Genomic DNA, 17,363 nt, shown 5'->3' on the forward strand with positions numbered 1-17,363 from the left:
GCTCTGTGCAAGCTGGAAAAGCTTGTCTCTTTCACCAACGGAAGTTGATCCAATATAAGCTATTATCTTCCCCACTTTGTGTCGCTTAAGGTTATACGGAGCACACCCATTGAGGTTAACAGTCACAAGGCCATCAGTTGACAGATTCCGGTGACGATGTAACAGACTAAACATGTCAAGTGGCTTGTGATCTACCAGCAGAGAGAAGCATTTTTTGCCATTGGCAATTATTGTTTTATTGTTATATGGATCATACACAATAAAAGCATGAGAACACACATATCCATATCCCTTCACTCCTGCTCAACTGTGCCTTTTTGCCACATCAATGTCAAAACGGTACAAGTTCCATCACTTTGCCACTTGCACCCAATGTGCACCTTTCATGTCACTATGGAACGTAGCTCATTGTATGCAACATATCAATTACAAGTCAGCTAGCGTTTACATTATAAACTGCTATTCCCATGGATTTATAACAACCATAGATATTCACTTAGGCTCAAACTGGATGTACAAATTCCAAGCCCAAGAACAGTTTTCATCCCCACAACCTTTCCCATACCCATACAACAGCACACACATCCCTGCACCTTTGGATCAAAGAAAAAAATCTGAACATTCGAAGAAAGAAAAACAAGGAGTTTCCAGTGCATATTTTGCTCTGTCACAATCCAAAAATAGCCCTGTTAAAAATGAACTGCATTTGGCAAGCAACTGATCATTTATGGAAAAAGAAAACCAACATAGTGCTTTTTAAATATCTGCAAAACACTTAATGAACAGTAAATTCTTCTTCATTGAATTTTGAAATATATAAATATATATTATATACACACACACTGAAACCGTGGATACCAGGCATTCTAAATACATAATTACATGAGAGCGCCTCCCAACTTCCACAGGAGCCATTCCGGTGAATTGTGTAAATAATATGCCTTTAAAAACCCTAATAGATGAATATAGATTTACTAGTTGTGGAACAGTTATATATACCCGAGAGACCAGAATACACTTTAAAAAAAAAAAAAAAAATCCTGCCTAATTATGAATTTACCAGAGAGACTAGAAGGGCCCAGAGCAAATTAATACTTTTATAACTTTTAGAGAAAGTGGTTTATTTTATTTTTTTGTTTGTTTTTGTTTGGAAATAAGAAAAATGTAAGAAATAACTGTAGGTCTTAATTAAGCCAACAGGAAAACACAGAAAATTCACAGTTAGTGCTGATGTTCGCTTGCTATTGCAGGATGCTGTGCCCTGAAATTATTTAAAACAAACAAAAAATATCAAATAATTCAGACTTGATTAGCCAATGCCTTTTTTGAGGAGCTGTTTTATTATTTTAAGATCAACGTTCTTAAGTGAAAAGAGAACAATAGCCTCCTCAAAAGGGAATGATTAGGAGGATATCAATCGGCTTTCACGCTGACAACTCTCAGCTGAGGACACTGCCTCAGAACTATGGAGAAAGCAAGGTTTCAACCCTGTCGTGACGGCTGTTCTTCGAGATGTATTGCTCACGTCCATTCCATGCTAGATGCGCGCGCTGGGTGCACAATTGTCGGAGATTTTTCCCTTAGTGGTATCCGTAGGACAGGTTCTAGCGCCCCCTGGAGCCGCGTGTGTATGTGCCAGTATAAGGGGCGCTGCTGGCTCCACATCATCTCAGCTCCTTCTTGCCGATAACTCCGACAGAGGGGTAGGATGGAAGGTCATGGAATGGACATGAGCAACACATCTCAAAAGACAACAGTGCTAGGTGACTCACAAGCAGTACCCTCGGAGGTGGGCTCAGGGTTTTTGGATCTGCTGACTGCAACACCACTCTTCCGAAACTGGCATCATCACAGACCTGCTGGATGACGGGGTAGTGGGACGTGAAGGTATGGACCAACAACCATGGTGCGGCTCCGCAGATGTTCTGGATTGGTACTTGCATGAGGAATGCTGCTTATGAAAGCCTGAGCTCTCGTGGAATGAACAGTCACAATGGCTGGAGGCGGAACCTTCACCTGCATGTAACAGGCCCGGATACAGGCAGTTCTCTTATCCTTTCTGCTGCTGCTACGGAGTTGCACAGGTTTGGGAAGGGCTTAGTCCTCTCAATATAGAAGGCTAGGGCCCGCCTAACATCTAATGTATGGAGCCGACACTCCTCTGTGGTCTTGTGAGGTTTTGGAAAGAAGACTGGAAGAAAAGTATCTTGGTTGTTGTGGAATTGCGACACCACCTTTGGAAAGAAGGCCGGATGGGGGCACAGCTGGACCTAGTCCTTGAAGACACTGTATAATGGGGTTCTGACGTCAGGGCTTTGATCTCAGAGACCCCTCTGGCTGAGGCGATCGCCACCAGGAAGGCAATCTTCTGAGAGAGAAGCAGCATGAAACAAGATGCTAACGTCTGGCTTGAATGGAGGCCCAGTGAGCTTCGACAGGACCAGGTTTAAATCCCATAGGGGAATCGGGTCACAAACCTAAGAGTAGAGTGTCTTTCCAGACCCTTGAGAAACCTGAGTGTCATCTCGTGGGATAACACTGATTTGGCCCTTCACTGGAGGGTGGAAGGCCGAGATGGCTGCCAAGTGATCCTTAATAGATGAGAGAGTTAGACCTTAATGTTTTAGATGGAGCAGATAGTCCAAGATAGTCTGCAGAGAAGACCGGGATAGAGAAAGATTCCGCTCGAAGGCCCAACAAGTGAAACATTTCCATTTAGCCAAGTAAGTGGCCCTGGTGGAAGGGTTTCTGCTACCTAGTGAGACTTTTCAAACCTGTTACGAACAGGCCTGGTCTTCAGGGTTCAGCCACGCAGCAACCATGCCATCAGGTGCAGGAAGATGAAGTACGGGTGAAGCCAAAGGCCAATGCCCATGGTCTTGTGAAACCAAGTCTGGACAGGATGGGAGCATGAGTGGAGTGGCCACTGAGGGGTCTAGAAGCATACCAAACCAATGCTGGTGTGGCCACGCCGGAGCTATCATATAACTCTCGCCTTGCCCTGCTTGATCTTTAGGAGATCCTGTGAACCAAGGGGATTGGTGGGAAGGCGTTCAGTAGGCGGTCTGCCCATCAGAGCCGGAAGGCATTGAAGAGAGAGCCCGTGCAGCAAACAGAACTGATGGCATTTCCTGTTCTGTCTGGCAGCGAATAGGTCCTCCTCTACAGCCACCACACCTAGGAGGGCTTGCACTTCCTGGATAAGAAGCTGCTTGTGAGAAGGGTCCCTGAAAAGGGACTGCATAGGGATGGCGGGGTGGATGAAAACTAGAGGGTGTAGCCAACTATTATAGTGCTGAGCACCCAACAGTCCAATGTTATGTAAGACCATGGTGGGTGGAAGAGTGACGGGTGGTCCAAAAACAAAAGGACGGATGGATCCAGAATCAAGATTGGTATGTCATCCTCCAGCATACCTTCAAAAGGCCTGCCTGGCCCCGAAGGGGCATCAATGTGAGCCCAACTGGGAAGCTGAGGCAGAAGGTTGGGGCTGACATGTACAGCCCTTTTCCTTTCTTTTGTAGGGCTCCTGCCTGGGAGGCACTGGGAATCTGGGAGGCTGCTGGGGCCTAAAGTGCTTCCCGGAGGCTGGGGGCATGTAAAGGCCCAGAGAGCGAAGCGTGGTGCTCAAGTCTTTGAGGCCATGAAGCTTGGAGTCTGTTTGTTCAGAGAACAAGGATGTACACTTGAAGGGGAGGTCCTGGACTGACTGCTGCACTTCGTGAGAGAGGCCCACTCACTGGAGCTATGAACCATGCTGGTTAGAGATACGTAACTGGAGGCTACCAGCCAAATAAACATGGTGTCTGAACAGGTCCAGTCTCTTAGCCTCTTTATTTTTGGGGGTTGTGCTCGACTGCCCCATCTGTCCACTTGTTGCAGCAGACACCACCAGGGACCGGGGCAGGGGGAACGGGGGTGCACGCGAGTACAGGTACTCCAACCCACTGGCCGGTATATAGTACTACTTCTCTGCTCTTTACTCCTGGGGGAATTCTGTGCCACTGCGCGTTCAAAGAATTCATGTCCCCTGCAGATTTCTTTGTTTCCCCACAGAAAAATGACTTTCTGACAGGAAAGCAAAGGAAAGCTGCAAGAGCAGTCACACACCACTCCCTAGTTGCGCAGGTACAATGGAAGCTGCGAAGCCAGCACTCTGAGCTGATTGGGAGGGCAGCGCAGGGGCCTGAGACTGCCCCAGCAGTGGCTGGTGTGCCTGGCACAGGGGCTGCCTTAGCTGTCTCTGAGCCAGCCACATCAGCCACTGCAGAAGTCACAGAATCCGTGACCTCCGTGACAAACCCACAGCCTGACATCATTGATGTCAGTGGTGGGTTCCCCCATTCATCTTTCATATCAACTTATAGCTAGTAGGTTTAGTCCTCTGACTAGTAGGTGTTTGGTAAATTTTACATGCCTTGCTATACCTATGAACCTCAATCCATCAAAGTGATTTCCCCCCATCTCCTATTCATTTCTGCAGTTGCTCTTAACTCTCCCTTCTCCTGTATTATACTGAATATTCTCTAAGGCCATGTCTACACTACAAAGTTAAGTCCACTTCAGTTACGTCAACGATCATATACCGCTGTAATTACACCACAGGGGCAGCTGTGATGCAAGTATGCAGGGCCATAAATCATCTTTTGCTATGAATGACTGTGACTCTGGGCAACGCGTGGGAAATAATGGATGGCTATGCGGCAATGGGATTCCCTAACTGCGATGGACAGCACACATTTCCCAATGTTGGCTCCAGACCATCTTGCGACAGAGTACATCAACAGAAAGGGATACTTCTCTATGGTATTGCAGATGCTGGTGAATCACCAGGGTCGTTTCACTGACATCAATGCAGGATGGTCAGGGAAGGTGCATGACGCACACATCTTCAGGAACACTGGCCTGTATAGAAAGCTAAATGTAGGGACTCTCTTTCCAGGCCAGAAGATTCCAACAGGGAATGTGGAAATGCCCATAGTGATCCTGGGAGACCCAGCCTACCCCTTAGTTCCGTGGCTCATGAAGCCTTACACCGGAAACCTTAACAGCAGCAAGGAGTGCTTCAACAACAGGCTTGGCAGGTGAAGAATGACTGCAGAATGTGTGTTTGGCAGCTTAAAGGGTCACTGGCACTGCCTTTTTGACAGGTTAGACCTCAATGAGAAAAATATTCCCATGATCATAGCAGTCTGCTGTGCTCTGAATAACATTTGTGAAGCCAAGGGAGAAAAGTTTCCCCAGGGATGAAGCATTGAGGTGGATCGTCTGGCGGCTGATTTGGAAGCCAGACACCAGGGCTATACGAGGGGTTCAATGGAGCGGGGGGTGGAGAGGAGAGGGAGGGAGGCGCTATTCAAATGAGGGAGGCTTTGAGGCAGCATTTTGACAATGAGCCCCAGTAACGTGCCTTTCTGTAACGCATTGAACCAGGCATTGTTTACTTGCCACCTTGAATGACCTCTGTAATGATTCCTGCCTGAGTGTTAATTGTAGTCTGCAAATGGGCCGATTGCCACTGTGTATGAATTTCTGTTGTAACCACCCTGTGTAGGTCACAAATAAAGAATCACTGTCTTTGTAAGACTAAATTTTTATTAAACAGCAATACACAGATTAACATATCTCAAAAGGGACATGGCAGTGAGCAACACTCTCTGAAGCGAGGATCTCATAGCTGCATGAAAGTCAATATGTCATTATGGAAAACGTCCCTGGGGTGGAGCGCAATGGGTACTGCGACGTACTGGGAACGTGTGTGGGGAATTTGGAGAGGGCAAGGAAGGACGTTCTGTATGGGCTACAGGGCGAGTCGAGCACATGTGTTCCACTTGCAGCGCAATCAGGGACCTCAGCATCTCTGTTTGGTCCTCCATGAGTTTTATTATCCACTCCTGACTCTGTCTCCTCTCCTGGCTACCCACTTCTAGTTTCTCGTTTTTTGTCTCTCTCCATGCTCTGTGCTCGCTATCATCCAGATCTGATAATTGCAGCATTTTGTGAAACACGTCTTCCTTACTCCTCATTTGCCTCCTTATCAGACGGAGGCGCTCCGCCAATGTGTAGGAGCTGCCCCTCAAGGGCACATCTGCAGAAGTAGAAGAAACAATACACAGCGGCAGTATTGTCACAGTCTTGAATCATAAAAGTGACATACACCTCTTTCTCAAAGACACAGCACAGCCAGAGCACTGAATGTGGTGAGATCAGCCCAAAGAGGGGGTGGTGGAAGATGGGACAAAGGGTCTGGGTGGTTTCAGAAGGGGATCAGTACAAGTGCCTAAGGCCACTATTCTCAATACTGGCACCGTTTTCCACAGGCGGGGTCAATCGAAGCTGAAATCACACTACTGAGGGTAACCAAGCATGCAAAGCTGCATCTCCTGCATGAGTGCAGCTTCAGACCGGGTCTGTATACTGCTCGCCTTTGTGCTGCTTTGGTTCCTCCAGAAATAATTGCCATTTGGCGCGGCAAAGTTTCCTACAATGGTAGAAGAAACAAAGGAACTCTACCAAGGAACCTTCAGCAGAGGGACTGCAGAGTATCTGCAAGAAAGTTCCCTAGAGATCTCTATGGCGAGTTCCTAAGAGATCTCGGTGTGCATCAACAAACTTTTCTGCGGGGCCCCCACTGTGTAGCTGCACAGGGGAATGCGAAGCAGATGTAAACAGCACCTAGTGGTGTTAATCTCCATCCCTTCTCCCACATGCACCATGTAAATAAATAAAGGACATCTCTTCCTCATGTAACCATGCACTATGAAAGAAAAATGAGTACTTACCAGAGCTCCCCTCTCCTGCTTCAGGCACACCAGAACCGGACTGCTGGGACTGGCTAGACCCCTCCGGAGTCAAAAAAAAGGTCCTGGCTCACCACGCCACCAGAGGAACCTGTCCCACATTCTCCTTGAATTCGACCTCCTCGTCCATCACTTCATCCTCGGGGTTGACTCCGCTGGCCGCTGCCTCCCGTCCCCCTGAAGTACCCATGGAGCTCGACGGTGGAGGTGGGGTCACTGCGGAGGATGGCATGCAGCTCCTTGTAGAAGCATGTTTTTGGCACCACACTGAGCGATAGTTGGCCTCCCTTCCCTTCTGGTACGCTGGCCTCAGCATCTTGATCTGAGCATGGCACTGCTGCATGTCCCTTTCATGTCCCTTCTCATCCATGCCATGAGCAATCTGCTCGTAGGGGTCACAGTTCCTATGGCTGGATAAGAGCTGCAACTGCACAGCCTCCTCTCCCCACAGACCCAACAGATTCAGTAACTCTGGTGTACTCCACACAGGTGCCACTTTGCTGCAGAAAGCTGACATGGTCAGCTGGGAAGATGCAATGGGAGCTGTCCACGCCGAGCAAACAGGAAGCGGAATTTCAAAAATTCACAGAGCTTTAAAGGGGGAGGGGCACATGCCTGTCTACCTGGGTGCAGGGCAGCGGAGTAGAAACTGCTTACCAGAGCAGTCATGAGGGGCATTGTGGGACACTTCCTGGAGATGACTTAGGGCGACATAAGAAAATGCAGTGTCTACACTGACACTGTGTTGCTCTAACTTTGTCACAAAATGCTCAATGCCGTCATCGAGGTTGTTTTATTATGTCTGCGTAGCAGGAGAGTTAAATCGGCAGGAGGAGCATTGCAGACACTTCCACTGTTTTGTCGACAAAACTGTGTAGTGTAGACAAGGCCTAACGCTGATATACCTTCCCAGTTTACCATACGTTTTCAAGAGTTTCCAGTGCTATAGCAAGTTGATTAGGTAATACTCTTAATAACCAAAGCTAATAGCCATCTGAATGGACTGATTTGTATATGTTTAGATTACCCAAGTATTTTTTTACCTGCACGGGATCCAGGAGGAGAATGTCAGTTTTAGATGTGGCGGCGGAGAGTGGCTCCCCACCCAGAGTCGTTATGAGAGTTTCTCAGGCTTGGTCTACAGTACAGAGTTAGGTTGACGTAAGGCAGCTTATGTCGACCTAATTACGTTAGTGTACGGCCTTGCTCCCGCTGATGTACGTGCCCTACTACACTGACATCATAACTCCACGAGAGGTGTTGGGCTTATGTCGGTGTAGTTAGGGCGACGCAGTGTCTGTGTAGACACTGCATTACTTACATAGGCTGTTGGCTGTCATTCTTGTCAATTTCACAGCTCCAGCCATGAAATTGACAAGAAAACTGGGTTGTCACGGAGGCAGGTGGTTGGCTCCCTGCTCCCAGCTGGGCTGTTGCCTGCCCAGCTCCCTGCTCCACACAGGGAGCCCTGGTACCGGCCGGATGCTCCCTGCTCCCCACTGCCAGGAGCCTGGCTGCTTCCCTCCCCCCGGCTCTTGGCTCCCCACCACAGGGCTCCTCGTGGGCAGCTCCGTGCCTGGAGTCCTGGCGGATCCCAGCACCTGGGCTCCGCACTGGAAGCCCAGGATGCAGCCCGGCTCAGAGTGGAGAGCCAGGTGGTCCCTGCGTGGCGGCTACCCAGCGGCTGCACCAAGGCTCCCAGGATCTGTCCAGATGCCAGGCACTGAGCTCACAGCCAGGTCCCTGGCAGCAGGGAGCAGTCAGGGCCCTGGCAGGGAGCAGCATGTGGAGCTGAGAGCCCAGTCTCTCAGGGTACATCTATTCTTACCTCCGGGTCCGGCGGTAAGCAATCGATCTTCTGGGATCGATTTATCGCGTCTTGTCTAGACGCGATAAATCGATCCCGGAAGTGCTCGCCGTCGACGCCAGTACTCCTGCTCCGCGAGAGGAGTACGCGGAGTCGACGGGGGAGCCTGCCTTCCGCGTCTGGACCCGCGGTAAGTTCGAACTAAGGTACTTCGACTTCAGCTACGTTATTAACGTAGCTGAAGTTGCGTATCTTAGTTCGAAGTGGGGGGTTAGTGTGGACCAGGCCTCAGCCTCCTATACTGCCCCTCTTAAGTCAGTGGAAGCGCTCCTGGTGAGGACGTGCGCCACTGACAGAAGGAGGGTAGCATGGACATGAACCACTACAGTAATTACTTGCAGTGGTTGTAAATCGACCTAACATAGGTCGCCTTACATTTCTTGTGTAGACATGCCCTCGGTCTCGGAGATTAAAGGGGAGCAGGGGTTTCTTGACCAAAGAAGGAGATAGCCTGTCCTAATTGTAACACGCACAAGATTTCCCAGTGACGGTTACAAATTCCTTCAAACACCTAGCAGAGACTACACCAGGGGTAGGCAACCTATGGCACTCGTGCCGAAGGCGGCACGCAAGCTGATTTTCAGTGGCACTCACGCTGCCCAGGTCCTGGCCACCGGTCCGGGGGGGGGCTCTGCATTTTAATTTAATTTTAAATGAAGCTTCTTAAACATTTTTAAAACCTTATTTACTTTACATACAACTGTAGTTTAGTTATATATTATAGACTTATAGAAAGAGACCTTCTAAAAATGTTAAAATGTATGACTGGCACGTGAAACCTTAAATTAGAGTGACTAAATGAAGACTCGGCACACCACTTCTGAAAAGTTGCCGACCCCTGGACTACACCTTACTTAAGAAATCTTACTCAATTTCCAACAATTAAATTGTAAGTGCCTCTCCTGGAATTTACAAGCTTTACCGTCTGTGCCAGTGGATAGTGATGTTTCCATGAATTGTAGCTTTTTGTAACACAGAGCTTATAAATACCATGAAGTGCATCTGTGGCTCTTACAAATGCAGATGCCATACCTTCCTTAGAGGTACTGAAGAAGTCGAGACTTTCAGACTACACCTAGACATTCAAAATGACTTTTACATGAATAAAAAGATTCTATGCTCTAACTCATGAAAAGCAGGGTTATGAACTATTTCTCACTGCGGTCTGAAGAATGGAGGTATTTGAAGTTCCTAGATCAAGGTTCTGTATTAAGTAGGCTAAAAATTTTAAACTTTTCAAAAAGTGAACACATAATTATGACTAAGTCCCAGTTTTTAACTGCTGACCCTTCACAACTTGCCTATTTCTGCACTCTCATATCTTACTGTCTCCCCTCCCTGCGCCGCCTCCGCCTCACCACCAGCCTCCATTTGTCTACTTCTCCCCAACACCTTTACACTTTCTTCCATGCCTTGATGCCCTCTATAAGATACTAACCTTGGGTTCAACGCTTCATTTGCTGTAATTGAACAGGAATTTATTAATATTTATACAGGGAAATCAATGTGTAAAGTACCAGCTGTTCATTATTAAGTATTGTGCAACTATTGTCCATTTTGCTATTTATACTGCAGTAGCACCTATCGGCCCCACTCAGGGACCTGTTACATTAGGTGCTAGACACACATTTAATTTAAAAATAAACAAAAAACAGTCCCTGCCTCAAGAAGGTTAAAATCGTAATACATGACAGGAGACAGTAAGTGAATTGAAAGGAAGGATTACCTAACAGTTAGGGTGCCGTCCTGGGACTCGGGAGAGTTAAGTGCAATTCCCTGCTCTGGGTCAGACTTCCTCGGTGGTCTTGAGCAGCCACTTGGTCTCTCTGTGCCTCAGTCCCCCTTCTGCAAAATGGGGATAACAGCACTTCCCTACTTCACGGGGTGTATTGAGGATGAATGCATTAAGGATTGTGAGGCGCTCAGATACCATGGTGCTGGGGGTCAGCTAAGCACCTAAGCTAGACAGATGCAAGTGGCAAAGAAGGAGAATAAGATAACAGTGAAAAGATCACATTTAGAATAAGCAGCAGAAGCCCTGACACATCAACTGCCTAACCACATTGGATTCTAAACGACTGTGAAGACATATCGAGGCTGTAAGGGGAACCCCACACTTGGGACTTTTATCTATCCTAGTTCTATAGCTCCAAAAAGATGTACTACTGGGAACAAACCTACTCTGATAGGGAGATGAAGTGATGATTTGTCTTTTCTATCTCCAATTTGTATAATTCTATACAATCACTTGGGCACACTGAGCATATGCTGAGAAATTGTTATGTTATGCAACTACCACACAGGAGTGTTTTGAGGACTACTTAAATATGTGCACAGCACTGTACATTTTCAAAGTTCTGTAAGAGTGCCACATATTAACGAGCTGCTTATTTTAAACTTTCCTCCCCCAAGAAATCAGGGTATGCATTTTTAAATTCAAATAATCTAAAGTCTCTAGGTATTCATTGGAAATACCTTCCTTACCTTCCGAAAGATATATTCTGTATGTCAGTGACAATACACCTCTACCCCGATATAACGCTGTCCTCGGGAGCCAAAAAAATCTTACGACGTTATATTGAACTTGCTTTGATCCACCAGAGCGCGCCCCCCGCACCCTCCTCCCCGGAGCACTGCTTTACTGCGTTGTATCCGGATTTGTGTTATATCGGGTCGCGTTATATCGGGGTACAGGTGTATTACAAAATAGGGACAGAAACAATCTCTCTAGACATTTCTGCTAGGAAAGCTCGGCTTAAAAGGACGGATCCAGATTTCACTAAGGTCCTGGTTTTTATACCCATTTTTCCAGCTGACTTGACTGACGTATAGCCGATTCATATCTCAAACACCTTATCTGATTATAGTGGCCTTTGCTGGCACCAATGTAGCTAAGGTAAGCATCAGAGTTTCCAGTATAAAACATTTGTACAGGTTTATAACTTGGCTCTAAAAATTCTACTCCAAGGTACTGTGGGAGGTAGGGAGGGTCAGATGAGCTCATTATATTAAATTCTTTATGTGATACAATACTGAGGCACAATGGTACATGAAGGCAAGGGTCAGTTTTAACTCTGAATTACCTTGCTGTGACCTAAACGATATTTAGTTTTCTTGTTAATGTAATCAAAGACATTTCAGCTAAATTAACAGCTTTAATTTATCTGACTTCACAATTCAATTTAACACATATAGGATCTCTATATAAACAGGAATGGGAACAAAATATTTCTATTGATCATATTTATGTACACATTAAACCTAAAAAACTTTTCCCTCTGGAAGCCAATTTTAGCTAGTTTTCAAAAGGCTCAGCTTTAAGGGGATGGGATGTTCCACGCTGTTGGAAAATACAATGCTGCCATTTGAAGAAAGAGGATTAAATCAAGAACAGGGCTGAACAAAAGAACTGCAGGTGTTTGTCTTTTACCAAAGGATGAACTTATAGGAACCCAGATAGAAAATAGAGCTTTACAGATTACTTAAAAGTCTGTTCTTTAAATCAACATGTATTTCTGGTCACCTGTATTGTATTTCCTCTAGGCCACAGATGTATATAACACAGCTGTCTGCTACAGCACAGCAACATTAAATATAAAAACTTGCTATTAAAGGGCAGAGGGTGATGGCATTAGTGTGGGCGACCCATGCTCAGGTAGTGATCAACTATTAACTCCACTTCAAGCAGGCTGAAAATATGCAAGTGTAGCCAGCACGGTTTTTAGATAAAATTGTCAGCTTTATGGATATTTATAGTATGTGTCCAGTCTTGCAGAACTCCATCTTCCTCCATCTCATTTGTAATATAAACTGCTTTTAGCCCCCATTAATACATTGTGTTACTGGAATACTTCTCACACTCTGTATAAGCAAGGCAGCAGATCAATACCCGGCTACACTGAGGAAACGAACCATTACCGCGGAATCCTGTTAAAAGCACACTTAGAGGAATAAACTTAATGCATAACCATAGCTCCATTCGATTTGAATAAATATTTAGGTTTGTGCATATTTTTAAAGTGGCTTTTTGACTCAAATCCTATTTTTAAAAGGCCATTATAACAAGGGAAACACTAACAAGTAACCTAAAACTAAATCCATTTCACTTCAATGTCTTACCATCTCTGCTACTTACCCAAACTATGTGTTTGGAAAAAAAGGCTCCTTCCCCGCCCCCGCCTCCTCCCCCCCCCCCCCCCGCCATCCCCCAGAGGAGCCACTTTACTCCTGTAATTCCCACAGTGAAATCATAGCACTGAATTTGTGACAGCTATTTCCATCATATAGGTGGGGGGGGTTGGGTCACAAGCATAGGTCTGTAACCTCACTGAAGGATCAAGCAGAAGGAGAAGCAAAACGGAGGAAGATGTTTATTAATACTCAACAGCAGCACACTGAAATCAGAAAGATACCAGCCACATACATTGATTTTTTGAATTTTTTTTTTTTTTAATTTGCTCCACTATGAAAGTCTCCATATAAAAGGCTCACTTCTGAACATGGTCAATTTTTATTTATTTATATTTTGCATGTATAAAATGCACACTTCCATATGTACCTGAGCACTTAGTAAAAATTTATGAAAATCTACCTCAGACACAACCTACATAATCTTTTCCCTACTGCACCCTCCCAGGCCACCACCTAGGACCAAAAAGGATGTTGTGCCCTGTAGGACAACCAACTTGGGCTGTGAGACAGACATTAACTGCAAAGTTGAGGTCCCTCTACTGAAATAACCTGCCTCCTGCCCAGTTATGTTTAAATTAAGAAAACATTAGCGTCAGTGTCCTAGCTGACTTTGGGTACTGTAAAGGACTATGGAAAAAGAGATGGTTTCTCAGACAGCCAGTGTCCAAGCCCCAGAGAACCCTTTTGGAATATCAGAAATTTACAAAGGTGCATTTGATATGTTAAAGACCACTGCTTTGGATTAATAGGACCCGATCTCCATTGCCTCTTGAGCATTCAAGCAATCTTAACTCCACTGAAATCAACAGAAGTTAAGAGTACGATGTACCTTGAAGGATCAGGTGCTCAGTTAATACTCATAAGATAGTGAGACACGACTGGAAAGACCCAAGACCATCAATAACCCCACTCAAATCTGTTATAAAATTGATCTTGTGAGATTAAGTTTATTCTGTTTTTTATTTTCTCCCATCCACCACAAGTGACTTGTCTCTTTGTCTATTTGTTTCTATTGGGCTCACAGTACCATAGATCCTTTCAACACCACCCTTAATCATTTTCACAACTCTAGTTGCCACGACAACAGGATGCAGCTTATCTGTGCTGTTTTCATTTTTCCAGTTTTCGTTGCCATAACAACGCAATCATTCTGGCTTCCTACAAAAACAGCAACTTTAACTCCATCTTCTCAAGGACACTGGAATCTCCCATGAAGATACATGGACAAGGATTAGCTTTATACACACAATTTTAAAATAAGAAGATTCTTTTGAAGGGAATTTTACACTCATCGAAGTGAGAGGCTGACAGTAACTGCAAGAGCCCAGCTGCCGAGACATCAAAAGCTTTGCCTTTAATAATAGCTCAAGTAATATAGCATTAGGTCACTTCTGAGCAGGGACTCCCAATAGTGTCAGCTTGTGTCAAACTACAGGATTGTTATGTGATGTGAGCAAATGTCCACACTTGTTTCACCCAATCAAATCTGAATTAGGCTCTAGATGCGAGTCTCATGTGTATTAACCCACTGGCCTTCACATTATTAACACCACCATACAGCCTTACATGTGAAGACTCATTTTAATTCTGTAATTTGAGCTGTTGCTGCAGATTTCTTTTCAGACTTCAATCCATTCCCCCTTATGGCAATTCTGTTTTGAACTTTCCTTCATAAGAAGTGTATTCCTAAGATTTATGAAGAAAAGGTGATGCACACAGAACATACACATATACAAAAAACACAAATATATGACTATGCAAGATATTAGCTTACACAGCACGGTAACTTAATAGGACCTTTACATGTACTTTACTAATGAGACGAGCACAAGTGTCTGGCACAATCCCTCACAAGAGATGAGAAACAGGAATACAGTCCAACCTGCTTTAGCCATGCTTGGTATCCAGAAGATGTAAGTTGGAATCCATCTTTGGGCATGTGTATTCGGGGCTAGGAGAGAATAAACATAAAAGAGACCTCCTTTTACATTTGGACCTGGCTAATCTAATCTAATTTCTGGACGATTTTAAGCAATGCAAATGTTTTTAGCCACACATGCAGTTTCAGTCCCCAGATAAGCGCCTGCTAAAAATCACTATTCTAGCATCAGCTTCCCTGAGGGCTTGATACTTTCCTCATTAGCAATGAAAACCAACATTTTCCACTATTTTACATTATGGCCTTGCGCATACTGGCGCTTCTCTTAAAATCCCCCCCAAATTACTACAAGTGCAGCTCTAATGTCAGGCGTACTAGCATAGACCAGCCGGTGGCACGTTTACCACTCGGCAGTGGCAAAATGCCAGCAGCTAGTCTATACTAGTGCTTCCACCATTGCTCCCCCACCCCCCGCCGAGTGGAGCTGCTCCAGCCATAGCACAATGGTCAGAGATTTCAAAAACACCAGTGTACAGACAGCCTCAGCATGGCTGGTGGTGGTGATGGTAAATATTAGCACCAAACAAGTTACATTTATAAGTTAAAGACTAACACAATCCCTCCCCACCACATTTCATACACAATTATTGTTTCCTCCCCTGTCGAGTCTAGGAAAACACAAGCCATTAGGTTGGTCCCAGTATACTATAGATGGACATGGCAATTTTTTTATATTTTTGCCAGCTATAAACAGGCTGTCATAGCATTATTTTGCAACCCAAAGGAACCTTTACAATCTAATGGACTCAACAATGCCCCCCAACGTGGGAGATGTTTAGAAATTGACAAAACTGTATCTTACATAAATTGTTTCTGCCTTGAGTGTAGATTATTATATACACAGAATGGGTGAAGCAGAAAATGAAGTCACAGTGGACCAATAAACCTTTAACGAAATAGGGAGGAGGTGGCTATCCTTGTTTTTATTTCAGACCCTACAGAGTAGGACATACACAGCTCCAGTTCTACCGCTGAACAGAAGCCTGAACATTAGCAGTTCAAAAGAGATTTACTAATACTAAGTTTCTTTTGCTCACCTCTAGTAGAAATTAAACACCTCTCAAAAGCAGTAGAGAGACTAACCCCAGTGTCCTGTCAAACACAAGTTTTAATAACCAAGACTGTGCTGGTGAGCTACTGCCAAGTATAGATCGTAGGCAAATGTGGCAGCTGAGTCTCTGCTTTAGCAATATTTAATGCACTACTTGGATAGCAGAAACACGACATGCTTTAGTGCAGTGGCTCTTACCCTTTCCAGACAATTGTACCCCTTTCAGGAGTGTGATCTGTCTTACGTACGCCAAGTTTCACCTCACTTAAAAACGACTTGCTTACAAAATCCGACATAAAAATACAAAAAAGTGTCACAGCACACAATTACAGACAAATTGCTGACTTTCTCATTTTTACCCAAATCAATTAGAATATAAATATTTTACTTACATTTCAGTGTATAGTATATAGAGCAGTATAAACAAGTCATTGTCTGGATGAATTTTAGCGTGTACTGACTTCGCTAGTGCTTTTTATGTAGCCTGTTGTAAAACTAGGCAAATATCCAGATGAGTTGATGTCCCCCCGGCAAGACCTCTGTATACCCCCCGGGGTATGCGTACCCCTGCTTGAGAACCCCTGCATCAATGGACTGAGAGCCTGGGTGGGAGCAGGGTGCTCCTGAATCCTAACTCCAGCTCTGCCACTAGCTTGACAGGTGGTTAGCTTGTCTCTGTAAAATGAAGAGAATACTGATTTAACCCATCTCACAGGGCTGTTACAATTAGCTGATGTTTCTATACACATAGCTATTTACCTATTCAATGGTTGGTTTCAGAGTAGCAACCGTGTTAGTCTGGATCCGCAAAAAGAACAGGAGTACTTGTGGCACCTTAGAGACTAACACATTTATTTGAGCATAAGCTTTCGTGGGCTACATGCATCGTGGGATGCATCTGATGAAGTGGGCTGTAGCCCACGAAAGCTTATGCTCAAATAAATGTGTTAGTCTCTAAGGTGCCACAAGTACTCCTGTTCTTTTTACCTATTCAATGTAAGTGCCAAGTATCAAGAAGGAAGCACTGTACAGCAGGGGTTCTCAACCTTTTTCTTTCTGAGGCCCCCCCCCCGGCATGCTATAAAACCTCCACGGCCCACCTGTGTCACAACCACCAATTTTTTGCATATAAAAGCGAGGGCCAGTGTTAGGGGCTAGCAAATAGGCCAATTGCTTAGGGCCCCATGCAGCTAAGCTACTCAGGCGTCAGCTTCAGCCCCAGGTGGTGGGGCTCAGGGCCTCGGGCTTCAGCCCCATGCAGCGAGGCTTCGGCTTTCTGCCCTGGGCCCCAGTGAGTCGGATGTTGGCCCTGCTTGATGGACTCCCAGAAACCTGCTCGCGGTGGGGGCCGGTGCAAGGAAGTTTCGCGCCCTAGGCGAAACTTCCACCTTGCGACCCCCCCCCCAGCCCTGCGGCAGCTCCCCAGCCCCTCCCCCCCGCCCTGAGGCGCCCCACCCGTGGCAGCTCCCCCCCCACTGGGAGCCATGCGGCAGCTCCCCACCCCAGCTCACCTCT

General features: G+C 45.7%; 1 protein-coding gene across 1 annotated transcript in view; it reads right to left on the minus strand.

The window, feature by feature from the left end:
- BTRC (beta-transducin repeat containing E3 ubiquitin protein ligase) overlaps positions 1-17,363 on the minus strand; it is a 167,086-nt gene that overhangs the window by 120,907 nt on the left and 28,816 nt on the right. Inside the window, exon 5 of the mRNA XM_065407543.1 lies at positions 14,741-14,809. Coding sequence (XP_065263615.1) covers positions 14,741-14,809 — 69 coding nt within the window. The remainder of the gene's footprint in view (positions 1-14,740; positions 14,810-17,363) is intronic.

Source organism: Emys orbicularis, chromosome 7 (assembly GCF_028017835.1).
Source record: "Emys orbicularis isolate rEmyOrb1 chromosome 7, rEmyOrb1.hap1, whole genome shotgun sequence".
NCBI lineage: Eukaryota > Metazoa > Chordata > Testudines > Emydidae > Emys > Emys orbicularis.